The sequence below is a fragment of the Asterias rubens genome, chromosome 2 (genome assembly GCF_902459465.1).
Source record: "Asterias rubens chromosome 2, eAstRub1.3, whole genome shotgun sequence".
NCBI classification, from domain to species: Eukaryota; Metazoa; Echinodermata; class Asteroidea; order Forcipulatida; family Asteriidae; genus Asterias; species Asterias rubens.
The window spans coordinates 472,925-493,296 of record NC_047063.1 but is presented as its reverse complement, the minus strand read 5'-3'; the positions used below and the strand labels follow the sequence as shown (position 1 = coordinate 493,296).

The window sequence follows — 20,372 nt, the reverse complement described above, 5'->3', positions numbered from 1 at the left end:
GCTCAAAAAGTAAAGTGGATGAAATTTGTGTATCAATGCTTGGACTATTATCAGGCAGGCTACAATAGACCTAGTAAACTTCAAATAATTAGATGTTAAATTGAAGGAAAAAACAGAGATGAGGCAGACACTATAAGAAACTTAGTCTAAAACCTGAAACAATTCAACGAGGGGGGGAGGCATCTATGTTAACTAACTAGGGCGAAAATTGGGTGAGCATTTGTTTGCAATTTCTTTTTTGCAGGGATAATTTCTGGACCAGCGCGACTGAGCTCACTGTGAGAACAAACATAGAGACATGGTTGCAAATAGACTAATTGCCAGATCCAGTTATAAATAAGAATTCCAGGAGTGTGAAGGGCAACACGCTTCCTAGCCCACCTTGTAGAGCTGTAAATGGCACTCTTTTAACATCAGTCTCATCACTGTAATGGCGACTGTGATGAGCCCCATGTTAAAAGACTAATTGCCAGATGCAGTTATAAATAAGAATTCCAGGAGTGTGAAGGGCAACACGCTTCCTAGCCCACCTTGTAGAGCTGTAAATGGCACTCTTTTAACATCAGTCTCATCACTGTAATGGCGACTGTGATGAGCCCCATGTTAAAAGAGAGCCATTTACAGCTAAACAAGGTGGGCAAAATGTTTCCATTATAGATTTAGAGGTTCGAGGCGACCGTTGATAATATAGCTAGGTAGCAGAATCTAATTGTAGTCATACCCTCCAAGGTCCTGTTTTCAGGGTATTTTGGCTTTTTCTTTGAATTGGAAATAAATTATGATGTGCTAATTACCTTCATTTGTTTATAAGAAGTATGCTAACACATATTAAAACTTGGTGGATATTGAAATTTTCACACAACACACCAATCTTCGATGACTTCAACAGGCGTCCCATTTTGTTTAGTTTGAGGCAAACGAGAAAGTATGGTTTCCTGGTGAAGCAATACGTGGAAGACAAATTTGCAGTGACAACAAGTGTTCTATGAGACTTTGTGTGACTCTATAGCCAGCAAGTTTCTTCATTTAATTCAAAATATTTTGTATGACATTCTAAAAATGACCATAATTTGAAAAAAATTAAAACAAAAACAATTAATAAAAAGTGTGAACAATTATTGGCTTTAAAATCTGACTTGTATTTATTTTTTGTGTTATTTTGTCTCCTTAATATTTATAGTAAATAAATAAATAGTGATAATTGAATCACCTAGCAAATGTTTTAATTTTTAATATTAATGAGGGTTAATACAACATTCTCCAAAGAAAATAATATAGGCACATGGCTTATTTAAGTCTCTGTACTTATTTCACAGAATGCTCAGCAGAATATTCAGTCACAAGATCTGATCATCGTGAAATGTAAGTTAAAAAGTGTTTGAGAAAACTTTTCCGGAGGGCAATTTTTTGGTACATGGTCCAACGTTGTGACCAATTTTTGTACCTTGTAAAAAGTTGTAGAAACGCCTAAATTACTAAAACTTCTTGCATTTGCAAGTGCAACTAACCAGTGGAGCCTTACATAGTTCTAAGTTTTGGTCAAGGGATAGGAGACTCTTTGCTTGGCAAGTCAAACCATAGTCAAACCACAAACATTTTATTTAGAGACTGTTTTTACATCAAGCACGAGAGGCAACAGATTTATAGGGACACCTTGAAAACAGGACGTCCTACGATACGAGAAGAAGCATTTACATGTAGACGGCGAACACAGCATTTAGTAACGTAGCACAGCATAGCACATGGTGCACAGGAAAACAAGGCAAAGTACTCCCATAAATATAAAATAATATCTAACTAACTTCAGTCATCTTACTGTAAAACGTTACCGGCCGCATCCTACCACAACCACCCTTACCGTATCTTAGCGTTGAGTCAACTGGCCAACCACGCTGCCAGAGTTTTAACAAAAGTGAAAGAAATCTGAACGGAAATTTCCACTGAATCACGTGCGAACAGAAAATAAAAAGAACTTACGTAATACTTTTACAACTGGGTAAATCACCCAGACAAAGCTCTATTTAAAACAGTCGAGGGGTAGAAAACTCCACATGATAACAAAAAACAAAGGCTGGGCCCGAAGAAAGGCACTGTATTTATGAATGAGTTCAATAGATGGATAATAGCTTGCATTGGGCTTTTACTCTCCGTGTTCTGATTGGTCAGCTCTGTGACGTATTGTCACCTACACATCCAGGGGCAAATTCCACTGCTCAGCAGGTTTGTCTGCTTACCCAAAATTGAGTGTGGCGCCAGAATTTAAGCGCAGGATATGATTGGATGGCCATGGATCCTTGCTTTGTCACAAAATTCTCAATGGGATTTCGTGTGTTAAATGCCCTCCATAAGAACTGTGCAGGTAAAGATTCCAAGGTCTGATTGGTTAACCGCTCTTGAGCTTGGATCCTCATTTTGTCACAAAATTGCCAATGGGAGTTCGTGTGTTAAATGCCCTCCATAAGAACTGTGCAGGTAAAGATACCAAGGTCTGATTGGTCAACCGCTCTTGAGCTTGGATCCTCATTTTGTCACAAAATTGCCAATGGGATTTCGTGTGTTAAATACCCTACATAAGAACTGTGCAGGTAAAAATACCAAGATCTGATTGGTCAACCGCTCTTGAGCTTGGATCCTCATTTTGTCACAAAATTGCACATGGGATTTCGTGTGTTAAATGCCCTCCATTAAGAACTGTGCGGGTAAAAATACCAAGATCTGATTGGTCAACCCCTCTTGAGCTTGGATCCTCATTTTGTCACAAAATTGCCAATGGGATTTCGTGTGTTAAATACCCTACATAAGAACTGTGCAGGTAAAGATACCAAGGTCTGATTGGTTAACCGCTCTTGAGCTTGGATCCTCATTTTGTCACAAAATTGCAAATGGGATTTAGTGTGTTAAATACCCTACATAAGAACTGTGCAGGTAAAAATACCAAGATCTGATTGGTCAACCGCTCTTGAGCTTGGATCCTCATTTTGTCACAAAATTGCCAATGGGATTTCGTGTGTTAAATACCCTACATAAGAACTGTGCAGGTAAAGATACCAAGGTCTGATTGGTTAACCGCTCTTGAGCTTGGATCCTCATTTTGTCACAAAATTGCAAATGGGATTTAGTGTGTTTAATACCCTCCATTAAGAACTGTGCGGGTAAAAACCTGTGCAGGTACTTTTCAAGAGGGAATAATATTCGATACCGAAGTCTTCAGAAAGAAACACACTTCTTTTTTTCTTTTTTGTTTGGTATTCAAAAAATTGCAATGTCTGCCTGCCCCCTCATGTAACCATTAACCCCTGGGCAGAGATAAGCAAGGACAGAGTACGTTCGACTAGCTTCCCTGTGTCTACCCCGCGATGCTCACTCGGGTGAGAGCCCCGGACTAAACAAACGACCATCCACCGTTCTCGTAAAGACGTCATGGCACCTGGGGCCTGCCCCCAAGTGACCCACTCCACAAGCAGGGCATTGGGGGCTGACCCGGGTGAGCCCCCCCCCCCCCCCCCGAATGACGTCAAAGCTATTCGACGCACCGGGGGCAGCAGACACAGGGAAGCGAAACGAACGCACCCATAGTTAAGTTGCTTGCTCATGGACACAAGTTTCACGACCGGGACTTGAACCCACACTCTGTTAATTAGCAACACCAAAGCCAAATAGGTCGGTGCTCTACCTTGTCCGCTTGGCCACAACAGAATTCCATTGCACATGACATTTTAAAAAAGCAAGATTATTGACTTAAAAGTAGCATAGCCATATATAAACTCATCTAGCAAGCTTCAGTTGTTGTACGACAGATAAACGCATCTGCTAAGCAAGCTTTGGATGCGAGACAGATGAACTCATCTGCTAAGCAAGTTTGGGTATAGGGGACAGGTAATCTCATCCGACAAGCAAGTTTCAGTTTGAAGAAATGAAAAAGCATCTGCTCAGCAAGCTTTGATTGAAAGAGACAGATGAACTCATCTGCTAAGCAATCTTGGGTAGAGGGGGACAGGTATTAAACTCCTGTTGAGCAAGCTTGGGTTTGGGGACAGGTTAACTCAACTGGTAAGCAGGCTTCGGTTGAGAGACAAATTACCTGTGTTTTGCTAAGCAAGCTTTGGTTTCGAAACCCAATTCTTGAGTTTGAATCCTATGTTCTTAATCTCTAGGCTATGACATGCCATTAGGGGAGAAAAGTGACATGTTAAAAAATAATCAATCAAGTGAAGGTTAGCAATGTTTAGATCATCCTATATAGACAAAAAACAGATGGCCAAAGTGAGCATTACACTTCAAAAGCTGTTGTACTTCTTACCACGTAAGTTTTTATTGCCTTCAATTTTCAGAGTCACTATCAATTGAATAAGAAACGCACCGAACTAAACCAATCACAAGATATATATATATTCAGTACATTTATTTCAATGCTGTCATACTAAACAATAATACAATAGCATAAAGTTTGTGTCAAAATTAAAACAAGCAATAGTATGAGGTATGATTAGGTACACAATACTTCAAAAAATAAATAAGCAGTAAGAACCATCTCTTTGATCAATGAAGAGATGTAACTATAGATAAGTGTCTCGCTAAAGGACACGGTGTCATGACGAGGAGTCAAACCCACACCCTGATGACTCGGCCACCAGAACATTGTACAACATAAAGGAACATTCTGTAAGCAGAAATATCTCTTTACAGGCTTCATGGTAGAAAACGGTTTATATTTACCAGTGCTGTAATGAGCGATTGCACCACGTGATGAAGTTAAGCAATAAACCAGTCAGGCGTGACCGGGGCGTGCACCAAGCACCATGCAAGCCCTGGCCACGCCAGTCCTATTCATGAAACCACAGTGTGCTTGTGTGCTCCTCTCAACCCCCAGGCTTCAGCGGTGCGACTCACCTATTCGGTAAATATTCCCCGAATGTTGCTATAGGATAACCATATAGCGCCAATCACAACATTGGCGACGAAAATATATTGTTGCGTGCAATTAGAAAGAAAATCTTCCAGAAATTTGCTAAAATTAATACTCCTTGTCCAAATTTGACGAGGACAAATTATTGTTTGCTTTTAGAAGGGCGTTGCATACCACACGGTGAAAATTTCAACGTGTGAGCTTCCCGCCTTTTGTAGCAAAATTGTGTATACATTTAATGTTCACTTTCGGCAATTTTCACTTATTTTAGCGGAAAAGTTTCCGTATGGCGCCACCACTTTTTCATTCGATATGAAATAATATAGTATCTAATTTACCTCAATGAGATATCCCATTTTTAGTTTGCCAAAATTATTGTTTCGATAAGATCTAAGAAATAAATGACTACTTTCATGAATTTCCTGCACTTTAAAATAACTGAATGATTTAAATGAAAAAGGTTTGTGTTTAATAGAATACACCGCCTATCAGATCTCCTAAGTAACGGTTCCGTTAATACTGAGCCCCCCCCCAAAAAAAAAAAAAAAAAAACCCGGAAACAATGGACCCTATGTATCTTCTGATTAAAAAAATTGATGAATTGGGAAAAATCATGCAAGAAAACACTCTAGCAATAACGGGAGCCATTAATGACCTGAACATTCAGTCTCAGCTCAGCAGTGCGAAATTCATTTGGAAAATCTAATAAAGGGCGACACAATGCCTCATGGTGCGACCGCGCAAATTAAAATTCCCGCTGCACAGCTAGATACAAAAACCCAACTTAGCAAGCCACCAAGCCAAATTCCTACTCCCCAGTCCGTTACAATTTAGCCTGAACATCTGACGTCACACTTCGAGGCTCGTGAATAACGCCAGAGACCGGCATAAAAAAAATGGCATGTGTTTTAACCTTTGACCTCATTAATTTCACATAGAGATACGCAGTCAAATTCTATTGCGGACTTGAGACCAGTGTACTGTGGGCATAATGGGTGCACGCTTATCAAGTATCATTGTATCCAATGGAATCACTGGATCTAGCGGCAGGGACCTGTCTTTATCCTCAAGAAGAGAGGTGCCCAGTCTAGTTACAATTGAGCAAACAGGCGATGCCAAAAAGCCCCACCCTCCCGGGGCATCTATTGAATCCCGCAACAAAAGCGAATTCCAAGACCAAAGCAAAGCCTGTACCAATAGCTACCACTGACAATGGCAACAGTACAACTGCCAGTCAACAACCGGTTAACCGGACACGGGTTTATAGTTCGAGAAATGCGCACGCGCGAACATGCCCCTTCATGAGTTGCGATCAAAAGTTTCAACGGCGATTTAGACCAAAGATTATAGAGCGTCGAACTCGGGCTGAAATGTGAAATCCCACTTGACGCCATTTCGGCAAGTAACTCTTTTCATACAACAGTAGATCAGTGCAGACAATGACCATTCTTATCAATGGGAAACAAAACATGACCATTCCTATCAATGGGAAACAAAACATTCACTTGCTGAATAGCGCCCATGCGTATTTCACGTTCCAACAATAGATAAAGCTTCAGTTCCGCATATTGCGCCTTGCGGCGCTCTATAATCTTTGATTTAGACAGCAGTAATAGGCAAACACAGTCAACAACGTCTACATTGCGGCCGTGATTTGTCATGAAATAATTGATGCAGGGTTATGATTTTTGGTTCAAACATTATTCTTGTTCAATTTTCAAAAACTGTTTATGTTTTTTATCACTGTAAGTTCAGACAAATAGGCAATTAAAGCTTCTGATCGATGCACTATAAATTGGCTGTACAAATGTTGTTATCAGATCACGCCCCCAAGAAAAAAAGAACCCCAAAACAATTGCTTATATCAGGCAAGATTAAAGGTTACCATCATTTTTTTTTATTATTCATAATTCCTGTATAAACAGCATTTTCTGTTTAAATCTTTATTTAAAGTATTAACAGGCAATTACAACATTTTTTCATTTAATTGTGAGAATTTTAATTGTGTAAATTCTGAGTCAATTAAACTTTAAATTTAAAGTTCAAAATTTAGAGAATAAGGAAACACCATGCACATAAATTAAAATATTGTTAGGCAAAAATTCTGACTGACACCCAAATAAAGATAACTACTAATAGGGGGACCACCAACATAATATGACTGGATAGCTCACTTGGTAGAGTACCGGTACGAGGGTTCACATCCCACTCCAGTCATTTTTGCTTTGTTCAAGCCCAAAATGATTAAAACTTTACCAAGTATTTTATTTACTTGAATTAACATTTTATTACAAATTGCATGTATTCACAAGGGAACTTGAGCTTAGTCTTTCCCTTTTCAATTGTTTCGGGTTGCACTTCTAGCAGTATAGGACTTTGTGGTGCTGAGGGGATCTATGTACTTTGATAAAAACGTTTTTTTTTTTTTTTATTAAAAACGGGGGGGGGAAAACAAGGATGCATTAGCTTTGTGTTATGCCTCTTCCTTGCCGAATAAAGAAGAAAAACAGCAAGTAGTTCTAGATAGGAAGGATGTAGTACCACCGAATACAGTTTTCAAAACTAAAGTAACACTCGACTCCTCCCCAACCAAAACTTAAATTTTACTTTGCCTATTGGTACACATTGGCACACTGCATCTTGAAAATTAAAAATTAGTCACTACTTGTGTCGTAGTTGCAAGTTGAGGTGCGACTAGTCGAGTAGTCAATTTCATTAGTCACCCAGGCCTAGTACCAAAGAGATGTGCACTCAGAAAACGCATATAATCACGTCTGCATCACGCAGGCTCCAACTGCATACAAGTAGCACGATGTTCCCTCATTTGGAAGAGTAGTGTTAAGAAACTTGTGGAACTAGCCAAAACAATGAATAATTTCCCCCTGCCTGAGAAAAAAGAATAAACTGGTGCAAACTGCTTACCAACCAAGGACCTATATGTGTGGTGTATGGTGCAAACTGCTTACCAACCAAGGACCTATATGTGTGGTGTATGGTGCAAACTGCTTACCAACCAAGGACCTATATGTGTGGTGTAAATGCAAAGAAATAGTTACATGGCCTGACATTTCCAACCTACCAGAGTCTTTCTCCAAGCCTAAATGACAACACAACAAACCTGAACAGGTAACTAAAGTGTTCTAGAAAGACTCGTATAGGGTGGACTGGAAACGTTGGGCCATTAAACTTGTTTTTGAGTTAGGAAGAATCAAGATTCTTACCAGAGGTTCCCCTGCAGTGACTGTATGACGAACTGACTTGAGGTTATACTTGTTAAGATCCTGTTGAATCATCATTCTATATACAGTAGGAGGTGCACTCAAACCGCTGATGGGAAATGTAGTAACTGCAATGACAATAATAATTAATGTCAAGTTTTGTTCAGGTATCGGACTGAAGTCATGATGGTTGAACCAGTGTAGTGTGGGTTTGGTTTTTTGGTCATGACACTTGTGTCCTGGTACAAGGCACTTCCGATAATTGTTTCTCTTCACCCAGGTGTATAAATTAGGAGCTAAGAGGGTAAGGCAAGTGTAACAATATGTGGGTAAAATACTCCTCTAAATGGCTAAAAGGTAATGTGCATTGCTATAGACATAACATGGGAGGGGCAATAATTGTTTGATGTTTGAATCACTACAGCTGGAATGTCATTTTGGGCGGTTAAGCTTTTGTACTGGGTTTTGCAGTGCGACTGGTAAAACCAAAGGTATTTGATTCAAGGTGTTTGAGGTTTGCGTTGCGGGGTGCTGAATAGGGTACTGTTTGGGTGTTGACCCATCTAGCCCGGTAACCCATCTAGCCCAGTGTAGGATAATAAAGCTCTTATCTTATCTTATCTTACCTTATCACCTCATATATTTGAGCAAATTTGAAGAGTGTAAGATTTAAAATTGGCTTTTTGGTGGGGTAATTTGACTTGGTAAGCAGTTTGCAACAGCTTAATCTATTTCCATTAAAAAAGAAGATTTGTCCAGGTATAATCACATTATTATTTTTTTATTTTTTTTTACCCATACACTGATGTGTGTTAGCACTGTATACTCGGTACTTTCCCCGAGTCCTGTGAAAAATATCTAGACTACTGAGGTTGCCCGGTAGCTAGAGGCAGTTCTAATCCTATGTTTTGGCAGTAAATCCCAGTTGGTAAGACACTGCTCTAGAATTGCAAGGGTCGTAGGTTCGAATCCCACCCGAGTAACATGCCTGTGAAATTTTTTCACAGGACTCGGGAAAGTACCGAGTATACAGTGCTAACACACATCGGTGTATGGGTAAAAAACAAAATTAATATTCTATGTATCGATGCAAATTTAACATCTATTATATAATCACATTGAAGTCTGGAATTTTCTTGACATGATTCTGGATCTTACTGTTCTCTGATGTAGCTTGGGCAGGCTTCATTCTTCCATATGTTCCAATGTTCCTCTCTCTCTCTGGGATGCTGTCAGGAGAAATAAGGAACTCATTACTTCATTAAACTCATACAAGTTTTAAATATTCAAGTTTTTTTTAGCGTGTCCAGGGGAAAGCTTAGCGACCAAGAGACCGCCCTCGATCATCCTAGGCCCAACAACTTGGTCCGGCTAGCATTCGACCACATGTGGCGTGAGGCTATAGAATTGTGAAATGCCCCCTTACAAATTACAAATTTACCCCCTTACAAAGTCAACACCTTACAAAGTCAACACCTTACAAAGTCATCCCCCTTACAAAGTCATCCCCTTACAAAGTCATCCCCTTACAAAGTCATCCCCTTACAAAGTCATCCACTTACAAAGTCATCCACTTACAAAACCCCTTACAAAGTCGTACCCTGACAACACCATCCCCTTATATATGGAGTCCCCGCCCCCCCCCCTTTAGTAGGGGTGACTTGGGGTGACTTACACACACACCCTTACAAAGTCATCCCTTACAAAGTCACCCCCTGACTGGTCGCACCCTTACAAAGTCACCCCCAGCCCTTGCATTATTTTACAAAGTCACCCCTAACCTACCAAAGTCACCCCCCCTTACATTAGTTATTCTTAGTGCTTACAAAACTACTGCTGTCTTTCTCCAGCATGTCCAGCAGCAGGCCGGGAGGAGGTAAAATCACTTTTTGAATAGAAAAACACGTTTTTAAAGACACTAGACACTTTGGTAATTGTCAAAGACCAGTCTTCTCACTTGATGTATCTCATTAAGCATAATAATAAAATAACAAACCTGGGAAAATTTGAGCTCATTGAGTCATTGGTTGGTTGTCGAAGTTGCGAGATAATAAATGAAATAACAATAACAAACACGCTTGTCACACGACGGAGTTGTGTGCTTTCGGATGCTTGATTTTGAGACTTCAAATTCTAAATCTGAAATCTCGAAATCAAAATCGTTGAAAAATGAAAATTACTTCTTTCTCGAAAATTACATAAGGGCCTACTTCAGAATCAGAGGAGCCATGGGAGCCTTTTCTTACTATTACAACAAGTAATATTAATACATTTTGTTTGAATAAATTACCAAGGCAAGAAAGGTTTTATGAGTAATTACCAATATTGTCCACTGCCTGTTCAACTTCAAGTCGATATTTTTCCCAATGTGTTTCACTTACCGTAGCGCTTTGGGGAGAGCACATTACCTCGAAAATGTGCCCGCTCGTTTTGGTGTAATTCATTGAAACATTTTCCCCCAAAAACATCGTCTGCATGATGTTTATAGTTGATTCTTGGCTCATCATAGCGCCCCCACGGAAGTGCATCAGCAACATCAAGCAGCGCGGAGAAAAAAGACTAGCTAATCGAAACTGCAGTTTGATGGGCGTTTGACTGATGTACGTTAGTCTTGATGCAAGACGTTTGTTGAGTTTGTAACAACACAGACCGTTGCAATTACTCCACCAATAAAGGGCGTTTCTGATACCCCTGGCCCTTTTCGAAACCACGGCTTCGGCTTTGGATTCGGGTTCAGGCTCCGTCCTCGCTGTTAACATGAATATCGCCCTCTATTGATATTGACATGTTCGGTCACCTGACTTGTCACATGAACTTGAGTATTTACAGTTGGGTGGCCCAACTATAGCTGGGATCCCGGCGCCTTCTCGTCTTGGTGGTAGACCTTTCTCATGTTAATTATCATCGTTTTTACACAAGAGGGCGCTGTTATCCTCAAACCGCTCGCTCGGATCGTACGTGTGGAGGAGGGACAGCGCTCTCTTGTGAGTACAATTTTGACAACCTACACAAGAAGGTCTTCAATCAAGACTAACGACGCGGTGATCGGATCGTGACAACTTTACTACCCAAATAGTTGGGCCGGCTAACTATGGCCGGAACACAATCTGCACGCTGTCATAACGGTGAAAGTTAGCTGACAGAAAAACAGAAAAACAACCGTATGTAAGTAAACTAGTGAACATTTGAGCTCAATTGGTCGTAGCCCACCTTGTTGAGCTGTTAATATACTCCGCTTTTATTTTAACATCGGTCTCGTCACTGTCGCCATTACACAGTATCACTGTGTGACAGTGACGAGACCGATGTTAAAAAAAGCGGAGCCATTATTAATATTATGAATATGATTAACACTTTTTACAGCTCAACAAAATCTAAAATAATTGGTCGTCGAACTTCGAAGCTAGCACATGAAGTTCATGAAGTTCATGAAGTATGGACATGATTAGCCCCACTTGTGTGGCCAAGGATAGCTGAATCCTTAGCTATCCTTGGCCACACAAGTGGGGCTGTGAGTGTGACATGATGGATGGTCGAAGCATGGAGGAAGTAAGGGAAAAGTTTCCGTATGGCGCCACCACTTTTTCATTCGACATGAAATAATATAGTATCTAATTTACCTCAATGAGATATCCCTTTTTGTAAAAAATGTGTGAATAAGTGGTGGCGCCATACGGAAAGTTATCCGAAGTAAGTATGAATATGATAACGATGGAAAGAAAAAAACACCGTCCATTGTCACACAAACTTTGAAGTTGTGTGAGTGCATATGCTTGATTTCAAAACCTCAAAATCTAATTCTGAGGTCTCTATGTAAATAGTCTATATCAAAATTGGGGAAAATTACTTCTTCTATCTACGTCACTTCATATCAGAGGGGCGAGGGAGCTGTTTCTCACAATGTTTTATACAACAGCCTCTCCCAATATTGATTGTATTGGCATATTTAATACCAAGCAAGGTAAGGTTTTATTTGTGCTAATTATTATTTTGAGTAACATAACTATAAGTTATTGAAGTAATTACCAATTAATGTCCATTCACTGGCACTGACTGCATTAGTTTTAGTAAAGTAAAAGTTTTTAATTTAACTTTACAAAAAAGGCAATACAATTTTACAAGCATTATGAATGCATTGAGTGTGTGGGGAAAGTCTTGGTTTTGTATTGGACCATACATGGAGGTAGAACTATGGAGGTAGAACTTGGGCGCTGTACTCCTTCTTGTCACTTTTGTCATATCTTTCTTGTTCAGTGATTATCGGTCGCACTACAACTTACTACGCATGTAGTACTACATAGTACAATACACTAGTAGTACTAACTAAGGTACTATCATGACTATTCTAGGCTAGGCTAGCGATAATGACAACATTTCGAAAATAGGAGTACAGGGCCTACTTTTAGAAACTATAAGGCTCCCCGTGATCCTTATAATAATAATTAACATTTCTATGGCGCTCTACAATTAACACAGCGCCTCACAAGAAAAACAAAATAACATAAGTAGAAAACAAAACAAAAGAAAATTACAAGAGGCTCTCAGTAGGGAAACACAAAAGTTTTGAGAGACCGCTTGAAGATCGAAGTAGACTCTGCTTCTCTGACGTCACAAGTAGGCCTGGGCGAATTATTCGAATATCCGGTTAATGGCGAATAGGTTTTCCTATCCGTAACCGCGAATGCCTATTTTCAAACCGGATAGTTCTGTAATTACAACCAAGTAACCGGATATTCTTTTAATATCCGAATATCCGCGGACGTCGGGCGACAACTGATAGGAATGTTTTGTCTGATTCCTTATGAAACTTTTATTAAGACAGCATAAAACAGCATAAATTAAGTATTTAACTATGCTCACCTCCGTGAAGAGTTAAAACAATGACATTTCTGACGTAATTTGTTCAAAGATTACGAAAGTTTTCCTTCACGTATAGTCAATCACGATCAAAAGAAAAAGCAAATCGCCATATTTAAATTAAATCCGGTTATTTTTATGAATGAACCGAGTGACACTGTCTAAAACTAATATCAATCCGCCCATAAGATCTCATTCACAAACGAACAGCGCCCTCTAGCGGCAAAAACAATTATTTTTTTTTTAAATAACGCCTTCTAACGGCGGAAAAAACTATTCGAATATCTGTTTAATTTCGGATAGTTGGCCAGCGGTATCCGAATATCAAAATTTCACTATTCGCCCAGCACTAGTCACAAGGCAGTTGGTTCCAAAGCTTAGGAGCTGCATTGAAAAATAGATTGTCTCCAGCCTTTTTATAGGAGCGAGGAACAACCAAGCGTGTGACGTCAGAAGCAGAGCGGAGCCTTCTACGGTCTTCTGAATGACCAGCATTGTAGAGGATGAAGTTTTCTGTGAGGTATTTTGGTGCTTGACCATGAAGACATTTGTAAACATACAGGAGGATTTTGTATTTGATTCTTTCTCATACTGGCAGCCAGTGAAGAGATCTCAGCAGGTCAGAGGAATGTTGTTCTCTGCCACAGGCAAACACAAGACGAGCAGTTTTGTTTTGAAGGCACTGTAGATGCTTGAGATCTACTTCTCTGACACCGTACAATAGTGTGTTGGCGTAGTCAATGCGAGAAAGAACCAAAGATCTGACAGCATGATGGCATGACGACTGAGTTAGAAACCTGCGAATATGCCATAAATTACGGATATGAAAGTTAACACTCTTACATACAGAAGCCTCATGTTTTGGGCCTCTTTAACGCTATAAATTTTTTTAAATGGACGTTGATAGATGAAAGTTTTACGACTGTTAGCCACCAATAACTGCAGTTTCCTTTGTACTACACAACCAAAACTATTATGCGTGAACGGCGAGTATTGCAAACGGACAGCTTGCACGCACTGCCGCAGTGCCTTGTAACACCCCTTTCACAGAATGGTTTTATTCCGACTCGGCCATCAATAACTGAAGTTTCCTTTTTACTACACAACTTATCCAAGACACTCAATTTGTATTCATAATGCTTGTATTGCCTTTTTGTTGAGTTAAATAAAAAACATTGATGTATGAAATGGTGTTGGGCTGGCTGAAGTTGAATGTCTTGTATTTGATTGTATCTGTTCAGTTGTAGCGATGTCTTGAGTGGTGAGGTTTCTGCTTCAAGCTGTCTTGGTCACAGTTGGTGGTCACAGTTGTTGGACCATTGTGTTGTGGGCGGCAGACTTGAAGCATGGACGGCAGACTTGAAGCGTGGATGGTGGAATGAGGAGCTGTGTAGATATTGGTTGGTTTTGGGTACGTATTTTTTGGCTTCATATATTACACAATAGGAGACTTTCCAACGCTAGGCGGCAGCAGACATACCGGGTAAATTTCCATTGTTTACGTAGTTCTGAACATGCGCATAATTCTGAGAACAATGGATTTACCCGGTAAGTCTGCTGCCCTCTATCGTCCCAGAAAGTCTCCCATTCTGGAACGCCCACCTAAGTGTGTGTACCCATTGCTTTGGGCACAGGGAACAGGCCTTGGTGGACCTGAGATGTCAATAATATTCCTTTTACACATTGCTTGTACACAGTATATGAGAAGATGGATCATTTAGTTTTGTGCTATGGACCCTGGGATTTGCAGTATTGCTTTGTGCATAGTGTACTGGCCTTGATGGACCCTTGATACGTCAATGTTCTTGTACCCCATTGCTTTGTGCATAGTGTACTGGCCTTGATGGACCCTTGATACGTCAATGTTCTTGTACCCCATTGCTTTGTGCACAGTGTACTGGCCTTGATGGACCCTTGATACGTCAATGTTCTTGTATCCCATTGCTTTGTGCACAGTGTACTGGCCTTGATGGACCCTTGATACGTCAATGTTCTTGTATCCCATTGCTTTGTGCACAGTGTACTGGCCTTGATGGACCCTTGATACGTCAATGTTCTTGTACCCCATTGCTTTGTGCACAGTGTACGGCCTTGTGGACCTATGTAACGACAATATTCCTTTACACAATGCTGTGTGCACAGTGTATGGCCATTGCAGATCAGTGACATGACAGTATTCCTGTACTCATTGCTTTGTGCACAGTGTATGGCCTTGATGGACCAGTGGTATGACAATATTTCTGTACCCATTGCTGTGTGCACAGTGTATGGCCATTGCAGATCAGTGACATGACAGTATTCCTGTACCATTTGCTTTATTCATGCACACCATGGGGATGCAGACAGCTTCCATATGGGTGTAAGTGGATCGGGGATAATTTATGATATGTATCTAAAAGCCAGCGAATTATAGACGGATCAGTAAGGAAACTATTCCTGCCACTGTGGGCCTACTGAATAAACCAAAAGAAATAATCAACTTAATCAAACAATGTGTATATAATAGATGTTAAATATAATAGATGTTAAATGTGTATATAATTATAACTTTAAATATACTTTCAGGAAATTGTTTGGGTTAATTTTACAAATTAATCTTGGGTTAGCCGTGGAGGCTTTATAAACTTTCAGGGGTTCACTTCAGAACTTTCTCCAAACAAGGACTAACAAAAGTGTGTTTGTATTGTTGTGCACTGGACCACGATACAAAAAAAGCTTTGTCACTGTTGGGCCTTTTGTTAATAATGCCATCCTAACACATAGACAGCTACCTCCATGGTCTAACCTCATAAGCTTTACATGCTTCTGTGCAGGGTCTGTGCAAGTAGGATGGTTTTTTATGTAGACACAAGTAAGGTAGTAAACAAGTCAATAGAGGAAGTATTGCGTGGTTTGGGATAGCTGTTTATGGTGTACACTTCTTTTCAAATTTCAAACTGTGACTCAAATACAATCATGGGATCGTGTACAGACATACTGAACTGTCATATCGTCCTGTTGCTCATGTTCACCCATTCATCTGTTGCAGGTAAAATTATTTTGGTAACATAAACTGCCTTTTGTTAATGAGGAAATATGACTCATGTACCCAAACTATAGTTTGGACGGTTCTTAAGTTGTGACAAAACAGGTGCACCATCAACGAAGGATTGTGCCATGCTTGTTACTGAATCTCAAAGCTTAGTTATTCTTTACAACTTAAATATAGTATTTGATTTAATTAATATTTTTCAATCAGTGATAATTCTACTTTTTCATCCAATCAACTGTGAAAAAACACACCTTCTTTGGTTAGTAGGTTTAATGTTTTTATCATCAGGAAGCTAGACAACAAGTTGCTCTATGTTTAAACATATTTTTGTGTGTCAGGTTTGGCATTATCCTATGGTTTACCTTTTGAGTAACTTAAATATGTTTAATGTCAGACATGGAAGGGAGCATACAGTTTATACTGGGTACGAAAACATGACTTCAAACACATATGTCAAACAATGTTTTTAAGGACACTGTACTGGACCTAGTTTATTGGACACAATGGATCCGACCATGGTTGTAGGACCCAGTGAACCTTAAGATCAAATATTGTTGTCCAACATAATGGTTTGTAAATGATGGTTCTTTTCTGTGATTTTTCTAATTCAGATTCATGCAAGAACGAGACCCTTTTTCCATGTTTGAATGACGGCAAGTGTGTCTTGGACAAGTGTGTGTGTCAGTCAGGCTTTTCTGGAAGTACATGTTCAAATTCAAGTAAGTGTAGCATGGTCTGCTTCATGGTAAAATGCAGGTTATAGGCATAGAGTTTTTTTTTTAAAGCACCTGTCTCAGCTGCTGAACTACACAATCCTGGTTACCCATGTGCAAGGAATTAAAGGCTCCAATCAAAGTACGGCTACAATGCGGCTACAATAAAGTAAAGCTTAATTATTTTGTGTTTTGAACTCATGCTTGATTGTGCTTGTTTACAGGTGGGCCTACAAATGTGGTTGTTCTTTTGCTTATTGGTATACTTCCTCTGATTACTTGGACTATTGTATGCTGCTATGGCTGTAGTAATTGTAAGTTATCATTGTTATAACTGGTAGAATATTTTTCTCCAAAATGGACCTTGTCCCTTAAGCCTTAACATCTCGATATGAATATGATTTTTAACATTAAAGCCCAAGGAATAATTAGGCACAGGATCAAATTGTAATGTGTATCAACAACAGCAAAAAATTGTGACATGTTTTTATATTGAAATAGTACATTTTTGGTTTTGGAGAAAAGGATTCAGTTTCATCCACAAGTGTGTAGCCCTGCCCTATTGTGTGCTTTGATTTAATAAAGTGCTCCCATTTTGTGGGATAAAGTAAAATATGTCATTTTGCTTCATTCAAATGGTCAAAATGATTTAAAATTATTTGGATATTAAAAAGAATTCATGAATTAGCTCATAGTTCAGAACACAGAAGTATTGATCACTTTATGGATGATTTTGCAAAAATAATTAGCAAAATAAAGCCATGATTTTCTGCTCTTTTTTATTAACCAAACAGTGAGAAAGACTAAGGCAAGACGTCGACTACGGCAGCTTCAAGTTGAAAACCAAGCTGGATTGCGGGACTTAGCTGATGGCATCCCTTTACACGATGATCCACCTTGCTATGACCAAGCTGTATACTCCAATCCAATCACCATCTCTGGATTAGATGAGAACACCGACTGGACATTACAGGGTGAAGACACCCTCATACCTCCTCCACACTATGATGATCTTAAGTTCATACATAAACATCTGATGGATCTTGGTGATGGGGTTCATGTGGAAGACGGAAGCTCCTCGTCCCAACAAGGAAGTGAGGTTATCCAAGATGCTGACACTATTGATGAGACGATGTTGTTAGAGTCTGCATCACATTCATCCTTTCTCGTATCCACCGATCCATCACAGCCAAACATATCCACTGATTCATCACAGCCAAACATAACGTCTGACGCCCCGTCATTAATAAACAAACAAGAGGTTGCACCTTCACAGCTTAGCCAGATCTCTGGCATTGAGGGGGAAGAGATGGATGAAAAAGAAGAAGGGAATGATACAATTAATGATGATGGGACAGAAGACATTGATGAATGATGAAACAAACCGTCTCTCCATTCAAGATGTCAATGTGAGTGCAACAGATGCTGCCACAGTAAATCAGTCTGCTATAAATATCAAGAGCACTACTATCAACGCAACGAAGATGATCCAGGTTAAAGTAAACACACCTGTGGTGTACACCATGCATCTTTCTAATAGTTATGCAGCATAAAACACCTGTTTTGTATACCATGCCCCTGTAATTTCTGTGCTTAATACACAACCAAACAACATAATTGCAGTTGTAAATATAGTGCTTCACATGCTGACCAAGACTAATTTCCATGCATTGCATTTCACATCTCTGTAGACTCTGGTTCAAATCCAACTTTTGATTGTGCATTGCATTTCACATCTCTGTAGACTCTGGTTCAAACCCAACTTTGGATTGTGCATTGCATTTCACATCTCTGTAGACTCTGGTTCAAACCCAACTTTGGAGTGTGCATTGCATTTCACATCTCTGTAGACTCTGGTTCAAATCCAACTTTGGATTGTGCATTGCATTTCACATCTCTGTAGACTCTGGTTCAAACCCAACTTTGGATTGTGCGTTGCATTTGGTTGGGGGTGTTTTGAGCTCCTATTGACTCATGGTTTTCCCTAGTTGAAGTTTTCCTCTTACATCTTAAACTGTAAAGATTGCTTCAAGCTTCCTGCACAGGTATTTTGAGGCCTTTAAAGTTTCTTTTTTTCCCGATTACTATTATAATGTAATATTTATAGTAAAAGTTTAGCTGCCTTGCATTCACCCTAAATGGTAAGGATATTTTTTTTACCCAGCTGTATCCATCGAAGTTTAATACATCCATGGTTTAATGATAATCTAAGTGTCAGCAAATCAAATGAATGTATTTTTGTATTGATACACCAATGTGTAACCATTCGATTGCCATATTGCCTAATTAGGCAATTATATTCAGCATTTTATTGCTTTGTTTGCTCACAATATATCAACCCATTATGAGTACAGATTTATTTAAGAATATTCTGCGATGATATTTTACTCCTAGACACTTAGGCATGGGAAAATAGGGCGGAAATGTAAGATGTCTCTCATGCATCATCAAGGAAAACACTTTCAATGTTTGATTCACCATGGTGCTAGTCCAATAGTGTTCTTCCAGTTATTATAACCAAATGAATTCAGATAGCCGGGTAAGTCGGGCTATACTCTGTTTCTCAAATGGAACTAGCACTACGAAGCCAATGTATTCAACTCCTGATTAGAACACTACATTCATTGCTGTTTTAGTTTTTTGAATTAGAAGTATCGCATGGAAATTATAGGAAACAGATCAGTAGAAACAAATTAATTTGCAAAGACACATATGGAAATGGGCAAGTAAACCAATATAAAAAGTTAATTGATTATTTTTTGTTTGAAGGAAGTATCCAATTCTGGTGGGCCTTTAGAGTTGCAATACTGTACTCTAGAAACATCCGGATGAGAACTGATCAGGATCCAATTCCATGGAGTCTGACCACTTTCTGGGTCAATATGACTTGGAATATTTGTCATTTAGTGAAAATGACTCCAACTTATACACAGAATTAAAGTTCAATTTTGTCCTTATTTCATTTAGATGTGTTTCCCCAGGCCAGTGCTTTATAATTTGTTCCAAGCCCTTCCAGGCCCCCTGGACCTGAATCTGGTTCCATTTTGACCCAGATGTGCTAAGAATACACTCATCATATTTTAAAGTGATGCTTAATACAATGTCAAATACAGTTGGTTTTCTCTTCAAATTAAAGGTGAAAGTAAGAGTTATCAACATGACTGAATTGAATTGTAGTGTATTGCGAAGTAGCGTGCCCAAACATTTTTGGTTGTTGCATAAATCCGTATCCTCGTCAAATCTGTTCCAGACTCTTGACTAAGAAATGTCCAATCTTTCCCACCATAACAAGTTTTAACTACAGCTGGAACTGTCGTACAGACTGCATTTTCAAACTAACAACAGGTTGTTTATACATGTATTACTTTATTTAACCAATTTAATCAAGTTAATTCAACATATTTTTTTACTTCATTTAAACATGCAATAATTTACACTAACCTGAATTAATTACGTCTTTTAAAAAGATACTTATCGCAGGTTCTATCACATGGTGTTTAAAATGGAAATTTGTGATTGTTACTGCGTAAATAATGAAAGGAAATAAATAAATTATTTTTTGAAATTTTATCATAAAATAGGGTTTGTGAGAATTTATGAATGCAGATTATATAATAAAATAGAGTTTGTGATAATTTATGAAACAC

General features: G+C 39.1%; 1 protein-coding gene and 1 long non-coding RNA gene across 4 annotated transcripts; one reads left to right on the top strand and one right to left on the bottom strand.

Annotated features, from left to right (window-relative positions):
- The first annotated feature begins 4,452 nt into the window (after positions 1-4,452).
- LOC117304085 lies at positions 4,453-20,372 on the top strand. Of its 2 annotated transcripts, XM_033788586.1 has the most exons (5): positions 4,453-4,897; positions 14,223-14,392; positions 16,624-16,731; positions 16,950-17,039; positions 17,520-20,372. In XM_033788586.1, exons 1-5 carry the CDS (start codon positions 4,800-4,802, stop codon positions 18,098-18,100), a joined length of 1,047 nt encoding a protein of 348 aa, XP_033644477.1. In that variant the 5' UTR covers positions 4,453-4,799; the 3' UTR covers positions 18,101-20,372. The 2 variants fall into 2 exon arrangements, with proteins under 2 accessions (XP_033644477.1, XP_033644485.1); XM_033788594.1 differs by lacking the exons at positions 4,453-4,897; positions 14,223-14,392 and adding an exon at positions 15,789-16,009 and having other exon boundaries at positions 17,520-20,371.
- On the bottom strand, positions 6,429-10,721 carry LOC117304100. Of its 2 annotated transcripts, none has more exons than XR_004520561.1 (4): positions 10,506-10,721; positions 9,283-9,353; positions 8,128-8,252; positions 6,429-7,792 (listed from the first exon to the last, which is right to left on the bottom strand). It is a non-coding gene; the product is annotated as an uncharacterized LOC117304100 (long non-coding RNA). The 2 variants fall into 2 exon arrangements; XR_004520562.1 differs by having other exon boundaries at positions 10,445-10,514.

Excerpts from the sequence above, each read along its gene's own strand:
- LOC117304085 (XM_033788586.1), top strand. The coding sequence starts at position 4,800 with ATGCAAGCCCTGGCCACGCCAGTCCTATTCATGAAACCACAGTGTGCT. Across the intron at positions 4,898-14,222 it reads CGGTGCGACTCACCTATTCG|TTGTAGCGATGTCTTGAGTG; the intron begins GTAAATATTCCC and ends GTATCTGTTCAG. Across the intron at positions 16,732-16,949 it reads AAGTACATGTTCAAATTCAA|GTGGGCCTACAAATGTGGTT; the intron begins GTAAGTGTAGCA and ends GCTTGTTTACAG.